Here is a 16047-nt window from a genome sequence, read left to right as displayed (position 1 = left end):
CCCAGGTCAACATGCTCTCCACTGGAGCAGTACCTCCCCTTCCCCATCCCTGCATAAAGTGAAGGTGGGTGCCTGCTACAGTTACAGCATTACCTGACCGGCACGGCGCGGCCTGGTTCCACCGCAGGTCACTCACACCGCCTTCACTTTCACCGGCAGAGGAGCATCACCATTTCCTCCACCGTTCACCCTCACTTCACGAAATGCAAACGATATATAGGCTAAGACCTTTCTCGGAGAACACACTCCTTCGCTCGTTACCTGAGCTGTGGAGTCGATGCTGGAGTCGGAAACAATTTTGGGGCGTTGGAGAGTCGATAAAAATGTTCAGATTCCTACCCCGCTTAAAAATAAAAACTTACAATATCATCGCACTATATGGTATAAATACAGATAGGCCTAGCTATATCATTTTATATTTATTACTAATATTCTAGATCCACGACAAACCCAAAAATATAAAGCCTATTACTGGTATTTTTGTCAGTTTATATACAGATACACAATCCCTTATCAGAAACCCTTGGGACCAGACACATTTCGGAATTAGGAATATTTCGAATACTATATCAGAATGAGAGTAAGGCACTACCCCCTGGCGGCGGTCTGAGGCAGCACCCCACTGTATTTAACATTATGAAATGCCTTGAGCTATCATTTTACTGCAGTGAAGTTATTACTAATTAATATACATTTGCCATTTACGAAGGAGTCTGAATCGGAATCAGACAGTGGAGAAATAAATGAGTCGGAGTCGAAGGTTTAGTGTACTGACTCCACAGGCATGCTCATTACCCGTAACATTTTCCAAAACACTGAAAATACACCTTAATAATGTAATATATACTGGTACATTTTAAAATGCTAGAGCTCCTACAGTCAAGCTTGCCCTAACATGATACTGCAACTTCTACGTGCCAGCAACAGCATTCACAAGTTCGTCGGCAATTCTTTTAAATGGTGTGGGCTGTCACGAGTTTAATCTGTGTGGGGCTTCAGTGGCGCAGAAGTTGTAACAGCCTCGTAACTCAACAGTGTATTGTGGTGATGTTAATGGAGCGATAATGGCTCTCAGATTTAATGGGGATGGTGGTAGCCTTGTCGTGATACTACTGTGCCAATATACTAGAATGATGGTGGTAAACCACGAGCAAAATTTCGTCGACAATCCCCTGCTAACACTGTCACGTCATCCATAAATCTAATTTCTCCCTGAACGTCAGACAGTCGGCTGTCTTTCCTTCTCGTTCTTTTCTGTTGCGAGCAACGTAATGCTAACACATAAATTTCATGCAACACCCTCCATCATCACAGCTGACTGGGAAGCGTCGGCAAACTTTTGATGGTGACAGTACTTGTATATTGAGATAGTGATGGTAATGGCATTTGATACTGGGATTGTGATCGCGACCGTATTTGTATACTGGGATAGTTATGGTAATGACATTTGCACAATGGGATGATGATGGCAACAGTAATTGTATATTGGGATATGGGATTTTGTACAATGGGATGTTGAAAACGATAGTACGTGTACTGTATATTAGGATTGTGATGGTAATGGCAGACCTACTTGTATAATGGGATGGTTAAAGTTACAGTACATGCATACCGGTACTGTGACAGTGATGGTATGATAACCACTGGTAGGTAGTGCTAGTGCCCGGCAGGTTATATAGTACTGTACCATCTTGTGGTGGTAGTGATTATACCCGCCAGACCCTGTTACCAGCATGGGCCGGCCCACTAACGCACTGGTCTCTGAATCTCTCATTGTAGCCATGAGAGAACAGAGTCAAACTGGGGCCTCCAGGGCGGCTCCTGCAATTTCATTATGTCTACATGGATGTTATTTTTTAAAATTCGAAACTGAATTCATACGATGGCTTCTTTAGGGTTAAGCCCGTTTTGTTTCTTTTTTGGCCAAAACCGCCCACAAGTCAGGCAATAAAATGCCTCCCTGCTCCTATTTGATAGGCTAGCTGAGAGGAAGCTGACTAAAGTGGCTGCGTAGAGGCTATGAATATTAGATGATGATGATGATGATGATGATGATGATGATCACTAGTTATGATGATTACGATGATGACTAGCTATAACGATTATGAATAAGTGACACGGGAAACTATGGCTTTGTTTCCATGTTCTAAGTATCTGTACCTGACCCCCCACTCCCCACGCTCAGCAAGCAAGGTGAAGCAGACCCCATCACCACCTACCCTACTTTCACCACCATAAACTGGTATTAACCCCTTAACTAAGGTATTTGGGGTCATTTCAAAACAAAAAATTACTTGGAAGAATTTATTATACAGTTGATAAAAAGAGGTAATGGTAGTGAAAAAAAAAAGGCAACGTACCGATATATAAATTATGTGCTGTACCCATTCACAACGAGGACTCTCCTAATTACAATAACGGAATGTCAAAATTGTCATCGTAGGGAACAGGCTAACTAATTAACCAACCAGTCTAACAAATTAGCTTATAGTCGGAAACCACCAAAATGACAACCAACATCCATTTTTCTGTTTCACCAACCAATTTCCAGCAAACCACCAGGATCCACCAAAACGCGGACCAACCAATTTACAGTCGCCAATCCACTGTCAACCAGCCAACCTCCCACATCCCTACATCCAGCCAGCCAAATTATATCAACTAGTCACCAAAATATCACTCACCCATCCTTCCATTTACCACACCAATCAGTTTACAACCAACACAATGTCAAGCATCCATCCCTTCTTTCAACCCCACGACCAGTCATTCAACAACCTGAAAATAAACATTCTCTCTCTCTCTCTCTCTCTCTCTCTCTGTGTGCAACACTTAAATTCTTTTATTCTGATGCTGCATGACTAGCTTCTTTAAAATACCTTAAGAATCTGTGTACACTGTCAACTTGCATGTGACCGGCTTATGTATAATGCCTGAATTTATTGTATCGCTTGCGTCTTAATGCCTTTGTTATGTCCATTTACAGTATATGCACACATTATTCATGCTGGCTAGAAAATCTGGTGGTAGCAGGATAATTTAATAGGACTGTCGTTGTTTCCAATCTGCTTGCGCCTTCCGTCACTGGGTCTGCTTTAGCGTCTGTCTGTCTCTCTGCTTTAATAGGACTGCATGTTTCTGTGCTGCTCGTGTTTGCAGTCTGTGTTTACTTCAGTATTTTCCGACATGTATGGTATCAGTATCTTTGGGTCTGCTTTAGACTAAGCTAGTTCTTCCTAGGGATGGCTTCCAGAATCTAATCTTGTCAAAACTCTCACTTTTTCTCTAAAGGGAATCTGAGTATAATAAACAAAATGTGAAAAGAGTAGGCATCCATGGTGGAAGCATAGCAATGTGTGTTGCAACAACAGTGTCTGTGTGTGTGTGTGTTGTGGCGGGTGAGGAGGGAGAGGGTGCCGGCGCCGGCCGCTGTGGCTGGTCTGGTGGCCATGACGCTGCACTGCACTAACTGGAGCTTGGAGGAAGACTGGTCTGGCTTTCTCCCGTATTTCAAAAAGTGGTGGCCGCCTCATGTGGCTGCTTCATCATCCTTCCCTTCTAATGGCGTTGTTCCCCCGAAACAAGTTGTCTACGATAAACAAACTTTCACTGATGTGAAATACACCGGTATATACCAGCTTACTGGCTAATAAAAGAGCATAACTGTTTACACATGCGAAGACATTAACTTCTACATATTCAACATCTTGGACAGGTTGTCCAACCGGAGTGAACGAAATCACGCCTCGCTCAACTGCGTATTTTATCTGCTGTCATTTAAATCACGTAATTAATAAATTCTGCGAAATGGAAAACTCATTTTTGTAACATCTGAATAGTTATGTGTATTCTTATTTCCAAAGTAATCAGTTTGGTTCTACAAATTACACAATTATAGGTAAATTCAGTGCATTTTGGATGTTTATCCTTTATTTTTTTGTACCAACTTATGAGATTGACGGGGTAGACAGCAATGCGTTTGGTTTGGAGGTGCACCAGTTATTAACGGTTGGACTACCCTTCTCTAGAACCAAAGTATAGCTATAACCTATGTAATTGCATTTCAAGGGTGTACTGTGCCTAGAAGTGTAGGCTAATGTTCTTGTTTTAATGCTGAACATGAAAACAGTCGTCTTGCCAGGTTCTTGATGATGATAATGATGATGATGATGTAGTAAAAGTATTAGGCTGGTGGTGGTGGTGGTGGTGGTGGTGGAGCGGGTGGTGGTGGTAGTAGTAGTAGTAGTAGTAGTAATATTAGTAGTAGTAGTAGTAGTAGTAGTAGTAGTAGTAGTAGTAATAGTAGTAGTAATAATAATAATAATAATAATAATAATAATAATAATAAAAATGATGATGATGATGATACCTTCATCCCAGGCTACTTGTGCCGGCAACCCAGCTTTCCATCTGATACACGGATGGGTAGGCCTACCGTAGATCTAGGGCACTTTTCTATCTTTATCCAGTTACGAGTTTCAGGTAAACGAAGCCTCCATAGCTAACACACGTGTCCGGGAGTAAATATACTGTATACACCAGTATGCATTCATACAGTACATACATATGTACATACACAATACACATACCTGCAGTACACATACACATGTATATACATATACATAGCTACACACACACACACACACACACACACACACACACACACACATATATATATATATATATATATATATATATATATATATATATATACTATACCCTCGATAATAAAAGTATGGGCACCCAATCAGTGTGAGACATTATGATACACGGACCAAAGCCGCGTTTTTGTCGTCCAAGCTGAGGGATCGGATTCGAACCCATCTTCGTTGAAACCAAGCTGCCCCTGTTTTGTCGGCCAAAGTGATACGAAGCCGGCCCAAGCGTCTGTCATCGAAACCAAGACCGTCTTCGTATCTCACCCAAGCGTGGTCGGGAGCAGTCTTGGTGTAGCTTGGGAAGAGTGTGATTGGCCAGCAAGGACACGTAAATGATAAATGTAATGAAATTAGCATTATGTACATAAAATTAGGGTGCAGGTGGCTAATATTAACGACAATAGAGCCAGTTCAGCTCAAATAACGGCTACATGTAAGTTGCATATTCGTCAAAAGATCTTCGGCGAACCCCTCTGTTTACTTGGCGATTGGCACGTAATTTTTCGGTTCTACGTATCCTGGACTGTTTTTGCGGACAGAAACCAAGCGCCCCAAGACGAGCTTCGAATCCCAAGCTTCAGCTTGGACGACAAAAACACCTTATGATTTATGCGAAATGACAGTTATGTTGGCATTGCGGTTGTGACGGTTGTCAGTTAGTAATATCTAACCCCCACCCACACTTTCAAACGATATAGCAATATAATATTTGTGAATCAAATAGGCATGCCAACACTACCGACTGAACCAAACACGAACCATATCACATCTTATCCAACATCACGGTGCCGATACTTTCCTTATCGAGGGTAGGCCTACTTATTTGTAGACTGATAAACAGATAGGTAGGTAGATACATCGGAGCACAAACTAACACACACACACACACACACACACACACACACACACACACACACACACACAAAACATTTTAAATCGAGTGTTTTCCACAGGAGAAACCGGAAAAATCACGCCCCCCTTCCTCCTACGGGACTGGCCGCCTTTCTCTGGATTCAGCCCCCCCCTTACCTTCCCCCTATCCCCGTCCCACCAACACCGTCCTCGATCCCCCGCATGAAGCCGGCGTTGCATGGCTCGCACCCGCAACACTTTCACCAGCTCACTTTGCACGGCCACCCACCCCCTCACTCACTTCCCCACACTCACACTTTCTTACGTTTTCCATACAATGGCATCGTCGTGTGTGTGTGTGTGTGTGTGTGTGTGTGTGTGTGTGTGTGTGTGTGTGTGTGTGTGTGTGTGTGTGTGTGAGAGAGAGGGGGGGACAAGAAATGCTCACGAGGCCAAGGCAGGTGTAACCTGGCTGGTGTAGGCTAACCATAGTAAATGTCTTTCTTGTATTGTTCTCTGGTTGTGCTGCTTATTTAAATACCAAGCCATCAGTTTTTTTGACAATATACATTTACCAATATACCTACTTATCACAGATGTATTCTTATTAAAAAACCGTCAAAAACTGAGGGGAAAACCTAAAACTGCACCTCGAATAGCCTAAAAGGAGTAGGAACCACCTATAGCAGTACAGGTCTATCTCCTGAGAAAAAAAAAAAAAAAAACTGCTGTAGCTACCACACAAATACCCTAAGTGGCATGGTTAGTTCTAATTCTGAAAATGATAACTGCAACTAAAACACGTTATCGTCAACTGATACGGTATACATTTACAGCCTTTCAGTACCACAATACGAAACAAAAGGTGTGTGTATGTGTGTGTGTCCAACATGTGGTACATTTTGTACCAGTGTGGTGATTTCTGTACGTGATATAGTTGTGGTAAAGAATCTGCATGTGCCGTACCGTTCCATGTGACAGACCTGGAAGGTGTAGTAACGGTAGCGAGGTGGTGACCTCGTAGCGATAGTGCGAAAGTGGTGTAGCCCAATATGTGGTACAGTGCAATGGTGCCGTAATGTGTGGTATAATGCTGTGATGTTGCGGCATGAGGTACACTACGGTGAAGGTACTGCACATGGTGTAGTGTGGTGGTGATGCAACACGAGTTAACGTAATGGCAGTACGGTACCGTACCTGTGGAAGTGTGGTGCACTGTCGTTGTGTAGGCTAAATTGTGGTACGATGCTGATAGTACATCGAAGTGCAAGCAGCGTCGTGAGAGGTCTTCTGTTGTGGTGGTACAAACATGTGGTCCGGTGTGATCGTGGTGTACCGTGTTGGTGCAACATGATGGCTACAGTGCGGTAGCAGCGGTGCAACACATGGTGGTAGTACCGATGTATGTGGTAATGTGGTGACAATAAGGTAGTATGGTGAATGAACATGTAATACTGACCTGGTGTTAAGAGAACATGAGGTAGCTACAGTGTGGTGTTACCAAAATCTACGGTACAATGTTGTGTTAACATGTCAGTGAGGTGACATACCAGTACGTTATACAGTGTGCATGTGCTAAAATGTAGCGCAGTGTAGTGGTGATAACACATGTGGTAGCGTGGAGTCCATAGAACATGTACTATTGAGTTAAAATGTAACTGTGATTGTATAACATTTGGTACAGTGGTGGTAGCCTACATGCGATGACTGTAGTGGTGGTGGTGGTGGAGCATCATGTGGTCTGGTGAGGTGGTGGTGGTGGTGGTACATCTTGTGATCTGGGGAGGTGGTAGTGGTGCATCAAGTGGTCTGGTGAGGTGATAGGCTAGTGGTGCATCATGTGGTCTGGTGAGGTGACAGGCTAGTGGTGCATCATGTGGTCTGGTGAGGTGGTAAGGCTAGTGGTGCATCATGTGGTCTGGTGAGGTGGTAAGGCTAGTGGTGCATCATGTGGTCTGGTGAGTTGGTGGTGGTGCATCATTTGGTTTGGTGGTAGCGGTGGCACAACATAAAGTACGGTACCGGACAATGTGGAGGTGATATTACACGCTCAGGGGCGTCCGCAGGATTTTAAGGGCAATATATATATACCGGTGTGTGTATATATATATATATATATATATATATATATATATATGTGTGTGTGTGTGTGTGTGTGTGTGTGTGTGTGCGGTTATATCATCAAAATACACACACTCCAAATAGGCATAGGCATATACTTAGCCTACATGAGTTACCTAACTTACATCAACTGAATACAGTGACAGAATGCATGAATCAACTCAGATCACTCAATCATCCTTGAACAAAAACTGAAGCACTTTGGAATTCCAAGGGAGGGGGGCAACTGCTCCCCCTTGATCCCCCCTCTCCGGACGCCCATGAACAAGCTGTACACTTACGATGGTGTGACATAGTAAATTGGTGGTGGACCATCATGAGAAGCACCGTGACGGTGGTAGCCACTTCATGCCGTACGAGTGGTTTGATGCAGTGGGGTGGCTAAACACTGTGTGATGAACTGCTGTGGCACGGTGCAGCCCAAGAGTACCGCACTGTATTATTGTACTGTAATGCTGCACAGGATCATCAAGATCTTGCTGCATTACGGTTCACCCTGATGCATTACGCAGCGGTTCTGTGATGGTCCAGGCATGGCCGTTTACTTGATGTGACCATTTTGTGTGTGTGTGTGTGTGTGTGTGTGATGCAGCACGTAACTGTGGCACGTAGGCTTGGCCTGTATTGCATGGTATCTGGTTCACTGAGTAAGCTACCTGTCAAATATGTCTCATGCATCATGAAAGGTGTCCGAACAAAAGATAATGCTGCATGTGTTTGCTATGAAGTTTTCTATCATGTGGTTTGTGATAAGCGTTCATACTAGTCACGTGGTTTTTGTTATGAGGACTTCTATCAATCATGTTAGTGATGGTTTCAGTCAATCGCGGTTTGTAATGTGGGTTAGTCATGAAGTTTATGATGGGGTTGTGTGACATGTGGTGTGGGATAATGGTTTGTCAATCATGTGGTTTGTGATCTGTGATGGGGGTTTCTATCAATCGTTTGTCATGGTGGGTTTTACCATGTTTATAATGGCGTTGTGTATCATGTGCTTTATGATGGGTGTGTGTGTCATGTGGACTGTGATATGGGTTCTGTCGTGTAGTCTGTGATAAGGGTTTCTGTCGTGTAGTCTGTGATAAGGGTTTCTGTCGTGTGGTTTGTGATAAGGGTTTCTGTCGTGTGGTTTGTGATACGGATTTCTGTCGTGTGGTTTGTGATAAGGGTTTCCATTGTGTTGTTTGTAAAGATTTTTCTATCGTGGTTTATTATTAGGGTTTATATCATTCATGTGGTCTGTGTATAGTGGAATTTGGGGTCACCGATTTGTGATGAGGTTTGTGATTATAAGTTTAGTATTATGTGGTGCGTGTATTTACGACTATATATCACGTAGTTCCGCTACCATGTGATGATGATTTGTGTCACGTGGTGTGCGGCGGTCTTTTCTTCTGTGGACAGTGTGGCGATTCATTGCCAGTTAGCTACATCAATAAACATTGTGGTAGGTTACTAAATACGTTAGTGTGGCGTAGTATGTGTGGTTTGCATCTGTCCCTGTCGTACAGAACACTTGTGGGAAGGCTACGTGGCACAGCAGCAGGTAGCACATGTGACCCCGCCTCCGCACATATGTTCACCTCTACACACTACATATCATTGCACACATATCTGCTACTTTGACACAAGCACACCTACACCTTATTCATTAACTTTACACCTCAAAAAAATACAAAAATATCAGCATGGGAAGTGAAAGTAGAACAATATGTGATGAGCGTGTGGCGCCGGTTGGAAGGGCCAGCTGATTCTGACATAGTGGACAAGACAGCTGTTGAGCCCCCACGCCTCCCGCACCGCTCACACCGTTCTCTGCTACAACAACAATGGCTTACCAAATTAAACACTGACGATTAATCAATGCACAAGCAGTGATTAACTAAAATGTACCAACCGGATACATACCATTTTCCAGTCAATGGTCCCAGAGTCCAATACTTCTTCCTTCACATCCACGTCCGGAGTGTCAAGCTCAGCACTACTAAACAGGGTGTTCCTGAACCCATCCAGACCTTTGCACGTGGGATCCTCCTTGTCAAACAAGAGGTCCAGCACGCCGAAGTCCGTTGAACACATTTTTTTTTTTTTTTTACGATATGTTTATCAGTTGAGAACTATCATAAGTCTTGTCAGTATTTCAGTGCCACATGAAAATATCACAGTATCTTCACTTTTGTCCACTCCAAGCAGGGAGTGTCTTATCAGAATATGAGAGAGCGTCTTCACGTATCCGACACGGGTGGGCGTCAGGAGGTGACTGAGCGTCTTTAGAGCATCTCACCTATCCACTGGTACCTGCCTTTCCTTCATCGTGGTAACGTTCCCGAGAACGCAACACTCCTAGCCACCAGTCCACCAACACAACCTCCCGTACACAGGGTTGGGTTCACACTACTGCTGACCGTACGTTTATGAAATTCTGGAATATCGTTCACTGAAGATTTGTTTTGAATCTATATTACGAATGAACAACTGATGTGAACAATACACAGAACATAAACAACTGCAGGATTAACCAGTATTCAAAAACTGGTATATCTCTTAAATTTATCCCCTCAAAGGATGAATACAAAAATTTCAACAATATTGCTACAGGAAAGGGAGTCAAACTTTGTGAAACGTACCACTAACTACTGAAAAACAGTAGGATCTGCTAGAGTAATCTGGGTAAGGCCCCGCCCACTTTCTAGCCTCACGCAGGGCCCTCTGTCTTACCGTACACGTTACTCTCTTTAAATCTACAGTACAGCTCAATGAGTGACACACGAAAAGTGAAATCAATTGTTTCAGAAGACAATGTGGCGGAATCCGAGTGATAGGAAGACACTTAACGACGTGCCTGACAGTGACATCTTTTATGTTGTTGTGCATTTATACGCTGCTAACTGAATGTTTGTAATTTATATTATGTACCGATACTCATATTAATATAAGTGTATGAGGAATTATACAGTGCAAACGTGTAGTTTCATGTAACTGTAAAGATAGGTATAAACTCAGGATATTTAACGGCTGTCCGGGAAAGCCGCCAAGTTCAAACTATAGTAGCGGAATAGAGTTCACTCAAAGTTTACTGGGCGGATAGTTTCGACCTTTTGGAGCCATGTCCCTTAGCCCAGCGGCAGACATAGTACAGGTCAACATCCTTTCCACTGCACTACTTCGTGACTACCATCATATTCTAGCAATAGCTAGAAAGTGAACAGAATATAGAACCCTGATAAGATTTCACGGTATTAAAGATCAATATTACAGAGACATTCCTGCAGGACATATAATATTTCGTTAAGCAGCAAGTATACATCAATATAAGTAATTCCCTGAAACTGTATTCTCCAACATTACTAACAAGATTATAACCATGTGCCACGGTGAAAAAAAAAAAAAAAAAGAAAAGAAATACCGGTAGGAAGAAAAAAGAAAAGTGGTAGGACCGTAGGACAGTCAGTGGACATAAACTGACCAAATACATGAGAAAAACCTCGCCAAATAAAATTTCATTTCCAGATTTAAAACAAATGCGTAGGTACACAATGAACTTCAGTAAATGGCTAACCCATGCGTGAAATGCCTGTAAAAGATGCAGAAAGTAGTGTTCATAACGTAGTCATTACAAAAACGTTATTCGGAAAATACAGGCTACAGTGAAATACAAATTAACACTATGAAAACCCATCAAAACTTTTTAATAAAACACGGTGTTTAAAAACGGTGTCCAAAAGCTCAAAAGAATACTGTCGTTTTTCTGCCAGTGACCAAATTTTTGCATAGGTATTTTTAAACATTTCGACCGTCCACATAGTTTCTTTTTTACTTTTTCCTGTGGAGCTTATCCTCTTCCATCTTGTGATTTCATTTTGTTGAGCAAGATCTCATCCATTTGTTTAAAATGAAAGATGAGAATGATCAATCAGCTAAATAAGGAATCACAGCCACCCCATGGAAAAAAAAAAAAAAAAAAAAAAGTACACATTACCAGTAAACTAAGACTAAAGTAGGTGATCTACAGTTTTCAATAAACGCTACAACGTACAGGATTTTGTAGTTAAGGCAACGTTAAACGAACCGTCAGCCACTAGCCAGGATCTAACTTGAGACATATGGCAGCAAACCAAATTCTGTTTGTTCAGACCTTCATCCATAGGCCCTACACTTGTTAAAAAAAAAAAAAAAAAAAAAAATCCGCCAAATCTAATTTTGCCTGCTTTCGAACTTAGGGACCGTGGCTAGGCTAACCATACAGTAGCGTCTAAATGCTAGAGAGAGAGAGAGAGAGAGAGAGAGAGAAAGCTTGAACCTGGCCATGTCAACCACAATAATGTGTTCCGACCCGAGCACCCTACCAATCTTGCCATTAGATCCCATCGTGTATATTCCCGTGATTTTGGGTGATTAGGTCAAAGTTACGCCAGCAGTTACCTGCAAAAGTATGATCTGAATGGGCGCATAGACTACATAGTGTCGACGACTGGTGCGCGACATGAAGAAGAATATTCCAATATACTTCATTCATTTGGCTTTTTTTATTTTTCAAAGTAAAAGAATAATGCCGGCATCGCTATTTTCTGATTTTACACAAATTTCCATTTACTGTATTTCCTTAGTTACCAAACAATGGTAACATTTGCTCAACGGCTAGAATGTGTTAGCTCGTGTCTTGGGAATTTTTTACCGATTCTTTATATATATATATATATATATATATATATATATATATATATATATATATATATATATATATATATATTAAGGCCTAACTGAATGATGAAATGGGAATCATATAATCTACAAAACAGGTAAATATTTATTCTTGTTATCTAAATCTTACTGAAAGATATGTCCCGTTACCCAAATTTTCCCACAGTACACAAAAACTCTGGCACCAGCTCTTCGTTTACATAACGTCTGCACACCGTTGAATCAAGCCAAACCATGGGTTAACCACCATCCAACCATTTGCTCAAGGTTTGCTGCTGTGTGGGCCACCTTTTAAGGCACTGCCATGTGTACATTCATGTGGTGGGTGAAGAAGGTGGCAGTCGTAGAATCTTCACTGGTGGTTGTTCTGTACACTCAACAGTTTTAAGACGTCGTTCATGATCGAATGGTATGTTAATATTATGTTCTGTTGAATTACGAGATCTTCAAATCCCTCAAGGGTATCATCCTTCAAAAACTGCACATTTTCCTGAACTTATTCCCACGGGAGAAATGCTGACCAACATATTTCTAATGAGTTTTGACCATCAGTAATTTTTTGTCCGGAGAGTTATGTTTATGCACCTAAACAACTGTTTTGTATCCAAATCTTGAAAAAAAAAAAAAAAATACTGCAAAACGTGTAAGTCAGAACTGGAACTAGAGTGGCCAATGCTACAAAATGATGTTGCTTCTACAGCTGTATTGCAGCAAGGGTTGATTTGAGCTGGACAAGTCGTCTCAGTGTCTATTATATATGTCTAATAGTACCGACAAGATGATAATAATAACAACGCTCTATGTGAGGTGGATATCTTTACTGAGTAACAACGTTTCGCTCTGGATGTTTAATTTACTACGACAACTTGGCAGTGCCAGCAGAACGAAATTCTGTCACTCAGTAAGGACTACCGGTACCTCAAACGATGTTTTTATGACTATTAGTGTCTGAAATTGACTCCTGTGACGTCACATACATGGCGTATGCTCGAATGAGGGTTGCTAAATAGTATTTTTCTTTATTGTCAATGGCTGAGACAATATCTTGATTTCCAGACGATACGACGACAAAAGCTGAAAACATTATATGATCTATATTAATTGATCCATAAGGCTCTGAAGCATTTCTCAGTGTTATTCTGACCACTGGCAAGTTTACTTAGTTGAAGAAAATCCATATGAAATAAGGGGTTAACGTAACATCTTCAAAAATAACTACATGGCACTTGGTCATTTTGCTATTTTCTCAGTAACGGATGGGCAAGATCCAGCAACAAGATTATGAAAACAAAGGAGACTGGCATCAAAAAAATTAAAAAAAATAAAAAAAAAAAAAGTGATGCAGGCTTCATACGATAGCCATTCTTACACGATTCAGCCCTTCGAAATTTTCGCTCTACATTATAAAAACTCTGTTCATTAACTGTACAGCGCTAAGGAACTCCATCTCGTTAAGCTGCTCTCCCAACACTTAACACGTGTGGCAGCGACTTGCCGTGGCTGCATGTTAAACAAAAAGTGCGCACCTTGTCAGGTGCGGTCATAGACAGATATTAGATCTATTTACGCAGTCTATACCATACACGTACGTAGTTCATCCGCCCAGTTCATCCATTCACTTCTAAATTAATATTTTCATTCCTCTCCCTTACTGGGGGAGGTTGATTCCCCAGACCCCCAACCTTAATAATTTAACCTAACCTATAGCGACACGGGGGGAGCGTCGTCATCAGTGACGTCAAAAGCACGTCACGCTCGCGCAGTCGTTATTGGGGAGTTTTTATCTGCGTAACTCCAGGCCACAACAACACCCAGCACTTGTAGACAGCACCTCGCCGAGGTCGGACCATCCTTCCCCAACCACTACCACCACCACCACCACAAACACAACCACAGAGAGGTGCAGGGAAATATGATGTTGCCTTCTGAGTGGGCCGAAGCTTCGTAGCTCCAACCAGGGAGCACAGCACCACCACGTGTAGGCTCCCCGTCAGCACCACATGTGTCGGTGATACATGTGGGTGGCGGGGATTTAATTACACGTCCGACGTCAATAAATTTATTCTATTAAAATGATAGTTAGACCATGGGGAAGCCTCTACAGACTGTAGCCATAACGTGAAACTTTTATCCCGTGGTCTTAGATGACTTGGATGATCGATTTTTCGGTAAAAAGTGTCGGGGGGGGGGGGCTATTTTCCTAGAGATTCCTCTTAATCTGGAATTATCTGGTGGTAGTTCCCAAAGTGAACGAAGACGAGTCTAACCACCTGTTTGGGAAAGATTCTTTCGGAAAATATTCGTTATCCTATAATGCTGTTAGCCACTAATACATGGGGTAAGGAAGTTCCAGAAATAAAAAAAGAACTTTAGTATGTGAACTGCAGGGTGCACGGCCAGTAAAAATAGGTCACACTTATTTTTATCATTCAATCCTTGGAGGTTTGGGAATCGACTTACTAAATGCTACACACAAACATATGCTTGTGTTGCTGAAGGATATAGTATAATATTTTACATACTTTGGAAACAATTTGCAGTCGTGCATATGAAAGACTTGATATTTAGCCACAAGACTGTACAGCGTTTACAAATGACGAAGTGGGTTGAATCAAGAACACAGGGGCCTCAACGAGCGTAAATTGTGACATGTTTTCGCGAGCATTACGTCCAAGAGCAACATACGACAACATTGGTTGAAGCATTTACCGTAGAGTTTTTAGAGCCTGACGGGATTGGGTGAGTTGATGATTTTACGTTAATATAATTTTCAGACATTCTTCCTAGTTAGGTTAATACTGGCAAAATCAGGCAGATTGGCTTGGGTAAAAATGTTTGCTCCTGTACGCGCATCTAGTTTAAATGATTTGTAGGCGTTGGTTCACAATAGAGTTCCTTGTATCCATACTGATTCCAGCGTCCCTTACACCATCATCATCACCAGCATCAGCATATCTTTATCACCTAAGTCTAGTAATAGTAGACTTAGTTCATCACCTGCGTAGCGTTTTATTCTATTTATTGTCTCTTCGCGGTGTAACTTGATTACTTTGACAGTAAGCACAGGCTATCATACTCGTAGACTGGTAGGTCACGTTCGCATATGAATGCAATGCGTCAAGGGACAGGGAGTGAAAAAAAAAAAAAAATCGGCGATTATCTCCCAATGATGTGTTCTCATGAGAAATTTCACTGCACAACCATTCTTCCATATCACCTGTGAAAACCTGTCACTTATACATAGAGTACATACACTTATCTACACACATCTTGTATACTCATTGTCAGGGTTATAACCTGTATTAGCAAATCAGTGTCATTAAGTTTTCAGTTAAGTATTTTGCGATTCTGCTAGTGCAATTCGTTGTAAGTAGACACCAAAGAACATTTTTCACTGCACTTGAACACTATAATCAACTTCACTTCTTATTCCCACCAGTACACTGATCCACAGTACTGTGTGTAGGAAAAGAATACCAGCAATCACAACTGGAGGCAGCGTAAGCACAACATTGTGAGCAACACACTACACACATACTGACGCGCCATAACAAACCCACCTCCCCCACCACCCTCCCGTCACCACTGGTAGTGGTTGCGTCACTGGCTTGCCAACGCGGAGCTCACCTTTGTCTTCCCAGGATGGTTTGTACAATTTTGTAAGTGGTATTGCAAATAACATTTATCACCATAATCTGAATATGCCGATCTTTTC

At 42.0% G+C, this 16047-nt stretch overlaps 1 protein-coding gene across 2 annotated transcripts in view; it reads right to left on the bottom strand.

The window, feature by feature from the left end:
- Window positions 1-15847, bottom strand: part of LOC145403810 (uncharacterized) — a 103350-nt gene extending 87503 nt beyond the window's left edge. Inside the window, exons 1-2 of one of the 2 annotated variants that reach the window (XM_080275488.1) lie at window positions 15810-15847; window positions 9540-10087 (exon numbers count right to left, since the gene is read on the bottom strand). In XM_080275488.1, the coding sequence (XP_080131614.1) occupies window positions 9540-9710 (171 nt within the window). In that variant the 5' untranslated portion in view covers window positions 9711-10087; window positions 15810-15847. The remainder of the gene's footprint in view (window positions 1-9539; window positions 10088-15809) is intronic. The other variant, XM_080275490.1, reaches the window with a different exon arrangement.
- Window positions 15848-16047: the final 200 nt, after the last annotated feature.

This window comes from Coenobita brevimanus, chromosome 61 (assembly GCF_032717465.1).
Source record: "Coenobita brevimanus isolate Jiangsu-jjx chromosome 61, ASM3271746v2, whole genome shotgun sequence".
Taxonomy (NCBI): Eukaryota; Metazoa; Arthropoda; class Malacostraca; order Decapoda; family Coenobitidae; genus Coenobita; species Coenobita brevimanus.
This window is presented reverse-complemented; position numbering and strand designations above follow the sequence as displayed.